General features: G+C 64.1%; 1 protein-coding gene across 2 annotated transcripts in view; it reads right to left on the minus strand.

Moving 5' to 3' along the window:
• The window catches only part of CCDC97 (coiled-coil domain containing 97), an 8,100-nt gene extending 7,386 nt beyond the window's left edge, over positions 1–714 (minus strand). For both annotated transcript variants that reach the window (XM_045292730.1, XM_045292731.1), the window contains exon 1: positions 639–714. In XM_045292730.1, the coding sequence (XP_045148665.1) occupies positions 639–714 (76 nt within the window). The remainder of the gene's footprint in view (positions 1–638) is intronic.
• Between the last annotated feature and the right edge of the window lie 271 nt (positions 715–985).

The raw sequence follows: 985 nt of genomic DNA on the forward strand, positions 1-985 counted from the left end.
CCCCATATGCTGGAGGAGCTGCCAACTGTGCTGGGGGTGGGGGGATGACAAGGTCACAGGTGAGACAGGCAACAGTGCTAGGCCAGTCTCCTCACGGAGAGGGGTTTCTTGCAAGCGGTGGGAACTGAGCTAAGCATGTAGCAGACAGAGGGAGGGTAGACTACAGAAGGCCGCTTCAGGTAGCTTGGGGCGGGGAAGGGTAAATGAAGGGGGAGTGGTTACAGGTGTGACAAACCCCAACCCCCTTGCCCTTGGCCCCATCCTGAAGCAGTGACCCTGTGTGTCCCACAGGGTGGAGCTCTCTCTCTCTCCTTCGGAGATCACCTCCTTTTTCCCCCTGGAGGGCTTGAAGGGTGCGTGGTCAGCAGCCCAGCCATGGACCCCAGGGCACGTACGGATGTTGAGAGGAGGGTTTCAATCACAGAGGCAGAAGCCTGCACTGGACCGGGGCAGGGTGGGGGTGGACGAGCACTCAGCGGGCTGCGTCCTGAATGAGCCCAGGGCTCTGGCTTGGGACACAAAGGTAGGTGTTCCGGCGACTGCTTGGGGCGGGAGAAAGGGAGGAGGGGGGTAAGTGGGGTGAAAGATGACAGGCAGACAGACAGACGTGGGCCTGGCCCAACGGGGCGAAGACATACCCATGACGGAGACTGACAGACTTGGGGGGGTGGGGGGAGCCTCTCGAAAGAGATCCCACAGCCTTATCCCTGGCATCTGTTTGCTGCCCAGTCAGCTGCGGCTCCAGAGGGCGGGCACCGGGGCTCCATATTAGGCTCTGAACCCCGGTCGGTGGGTCCAACCCCCGGCCCCTCCGGGGGGGTGGGAGAGGAGCCTGTTAGGATGGACACGCGGGCGTCGCGTCGACGGCGGGGTGGGGCCGGCCCCGGCTGGGAAGAGGTTACTTTTGGAGAGCGGACCCGGGAACCACTGCCGACGGGGCGGGGGAGGTCGAGGCACGGGGTCCTCTTCCCCCACGGTCCCGGGG

The sequence above is a fragment of the Echinops telfairi genome, unplaced genomic scaffold (genome assembly GCF_000313985.2).
Source record: "Echinops telfairi isolate 266 unplaced genomic scaffold, ASM31398v2 ScPeMD7_655;HRSCAF=1070, whole genome shotgun sequence".
NCBI classification, from domain to species: domain Eukaryota; kingdom Metazoa; phylum Chordata; class Mammalia; order Afrosoricida; family Tenrecidae; genus Echinops; species Echinops telfairi.